General features: G+C 48.8%; 1 protein-coding gene across 1 annotated transcript; it reads right to left on the bottom strand.

The window, feature by feature from the left end:
• Window positions 1-351: 351 nt before the first annotated feature.
• Window positions 352-1,912, bottom strand: LOC123517357 (extensin-like). Its single transcript, XM_045277371.1, has 4 exons — window positions 1,884-1,912; window positions 1,666-1,753; window positions 1,373-1,482; window positions 352-607 (listed from the first exon to the last, which is right to left on the bottom strand). The coding sequence occupies exons 1-4, from the start codon at window positions 1,910-1,912 to the stop codon at window positions 352-354; spliced, it is 483 nt and encodes a 160-aa protein (XP_045133306.1).
• Between the last annotated feature and the right edge of the window lie 363 nt (window positions 1,913-2,275).

The following is a 2,275-nucleotide window of genomic DNA, read 5'->3' as shown; positions in this document are numbered from 1 at the left end:
ATCTCTCCCTATGTATCACCACACATCTTTCCTCTCCACACACTATCACCCTCTACACGCGACGGCTTCATAGCGGCTATCAGGGCCCTATAATGCAGCAACATTTCTACGAGGCCTCACCACGCTCAACAAAACAATCAATCCATTCTAACAAACGTTCCCATTGGCCGCACTAACAGCCCTTGCTAAGCGAGGCGTGGCGCAGAAGTGGGAGCCTCGAGGATGGAATCAGCATCACCACTACCCTGCTGTATCTCTCGCCTCTCAGCACAACCTCCCCATAAACCTTTTTATGCACGCACTTACTGCCATACACGGCCCGCCATGAAGCCATTTCTATGCCGGGCGCCTCTAGAAACCTCCCTCACACCGCCGCGCCGCCTCGTCAGGTGGCCACGGGACAAGGGTGTCGTGTACCTGGCCGGGGAATGAGGGGCGGGAAATGGGAATGAGTAGCGAGGGCTGCCGGGATGGAGCTGTACCGGGGAGAGTGGTGGGAGGTTGGGGTTCAGGGTGATGGGAGACAGAGGTTGCAGGAGTAGTATAATTTATGAGTGAGGGAGCTTGGTGTTCAGGGGTGGTAGGAATGACAGGGGAAGGAGTGCAGCTGTATTGTAATAATGAAAGGAGAGGTACAGAAGTGCTATGAAGTGAGGTGAGGCAGGAAGGGAAGCAGGGAGCCAGAATGTACTACGTAAAGAAGCGGAACGGAGGCTACAGTTGGTCACTTTTTGTGAGCGCGACAGTCCATTAATAATATTTACTGTGGTCTGAACAGGTGATTGCGAGATGTGCTGCGCGGGGTGAGTGTCTGTTGATAGTGGGTGTTGTTAGGCTACATACGAGTTTGCTTCAATATTCATTTATTGATCATGCAAATCTATCGTTTACATGACGTGTGCGCAGGCGCGTCGCCACCAGCAGGCTCCGCACCAGCCTGGTTATCACACTGAGCACACAAACGCGCCGCTCATTGTGGTGTTTTCAAGTACGCGTCCGCGAAATTAAGGCCAGCGACATTGGTCTCCGAGCCCCGCCTTAATACAATATGTATCTTACACACGCTCATATAAATTCATGTTCCGCTACCCTAATAAGTATTTATTTGCATGCAGATAAACCCATATATATATATATATATATATATATATATATATATATATATATATATATATATATATATATATATATATATATATATATATATATATATATATATATATATATATATATATATATATATATATATATATATATATATATATATATATATACTGACGGTTACACACTACAAACGCATTACTATGACTATACATGTATATACATTAATTTACTTATATACTATAGTCTATTTACGCGACAGTCATATCACCAATGCAGGTTAGGGGTCGGCAGGGGACCGCTTCCCCACCCCAGGGCCGCGCGGCGCTGCAGAGGGAGGGGCGGAGTCACACCCAAGCCAGCGATGACACCACGACCTTCCTGCGGAATTTAGGACGAGGAGCGGTCTTAAACAGGCCAGGGAAAAGAAAGAGAAAGATAGAAGAAGAAAAGACAAGTGAACACAAGCCTGGCACGCCGCACTTTAAAGAGAGAATGATCAATTGGAGAAACTGGTTATTGAAATTCCCAGACGAAACAAAAGTAGATGTATTACGACCTAACGACAGGTGGAGGAGCCTCCAGGTACACCGCGCCGCGCAGCTCGCTGGCGGAACCCTGGCCGTGCAACAGCCGCCACCGTGGTCGCGACCTAAAACTCACTAAGAATCAACTCCCGACAAGCCTCACGCCGTTGTCCACACAAAGCCCGAGACGCCGACTCTACGGGGCAGTAGTAACGAACCCATTTAGCATAAGAGAATACATAGAACTAAACTGACATAGAGGTTATTTTCGCGAGGGAGACCATGTCGGCCAAGTTTAGGATCATCCAAAATTATGCAAACATGGCCTGAACACGGTCGGCAGGAGCTGCAGGAGACTTTAAGAGGCATCACTGAGTTCCTCGCCGCCGTGCACAGGAACCGGGCGGCGGTTCCAATGGGCGGCAAACTGGTCTCTCCGGCGCGGCCCTAACCTGTAGCGTACTTGTAGGAGACGAGAGAATATTCATGAGGATATAATATAGACATTACTGAGGGACTGAGCCTTCTTGCGCCTGCAGCCTCTCCTTCCCTCCCTCTCTCCCTCCATTCCTCCTCCCCACCTCTCTCTCTTTCTCTCCATGCCTTATCTGTACACCTCGCAGCCCTCCCTTCCTCCTCCCGCTCCC

The sequence above is a fragment of the Portunus trituberculatus genome, chromosome 42 (genome assembly GCF_017591435.1).
Source record: "Portunus trituberculatus isolate SZX2019 chromosome 42, ASM1759143v1, whole genome shotgun sequence".
NCBI classification, from domain to species: Eukaryota; Metazoa; Arthropoda; class Malacostraca; order Decapoda; family Portunidae; genus Portunus; species Portunus trituberculatus.
This window is presented reverse-complemented; position numbering and strand designations above follow the sequence as displayed.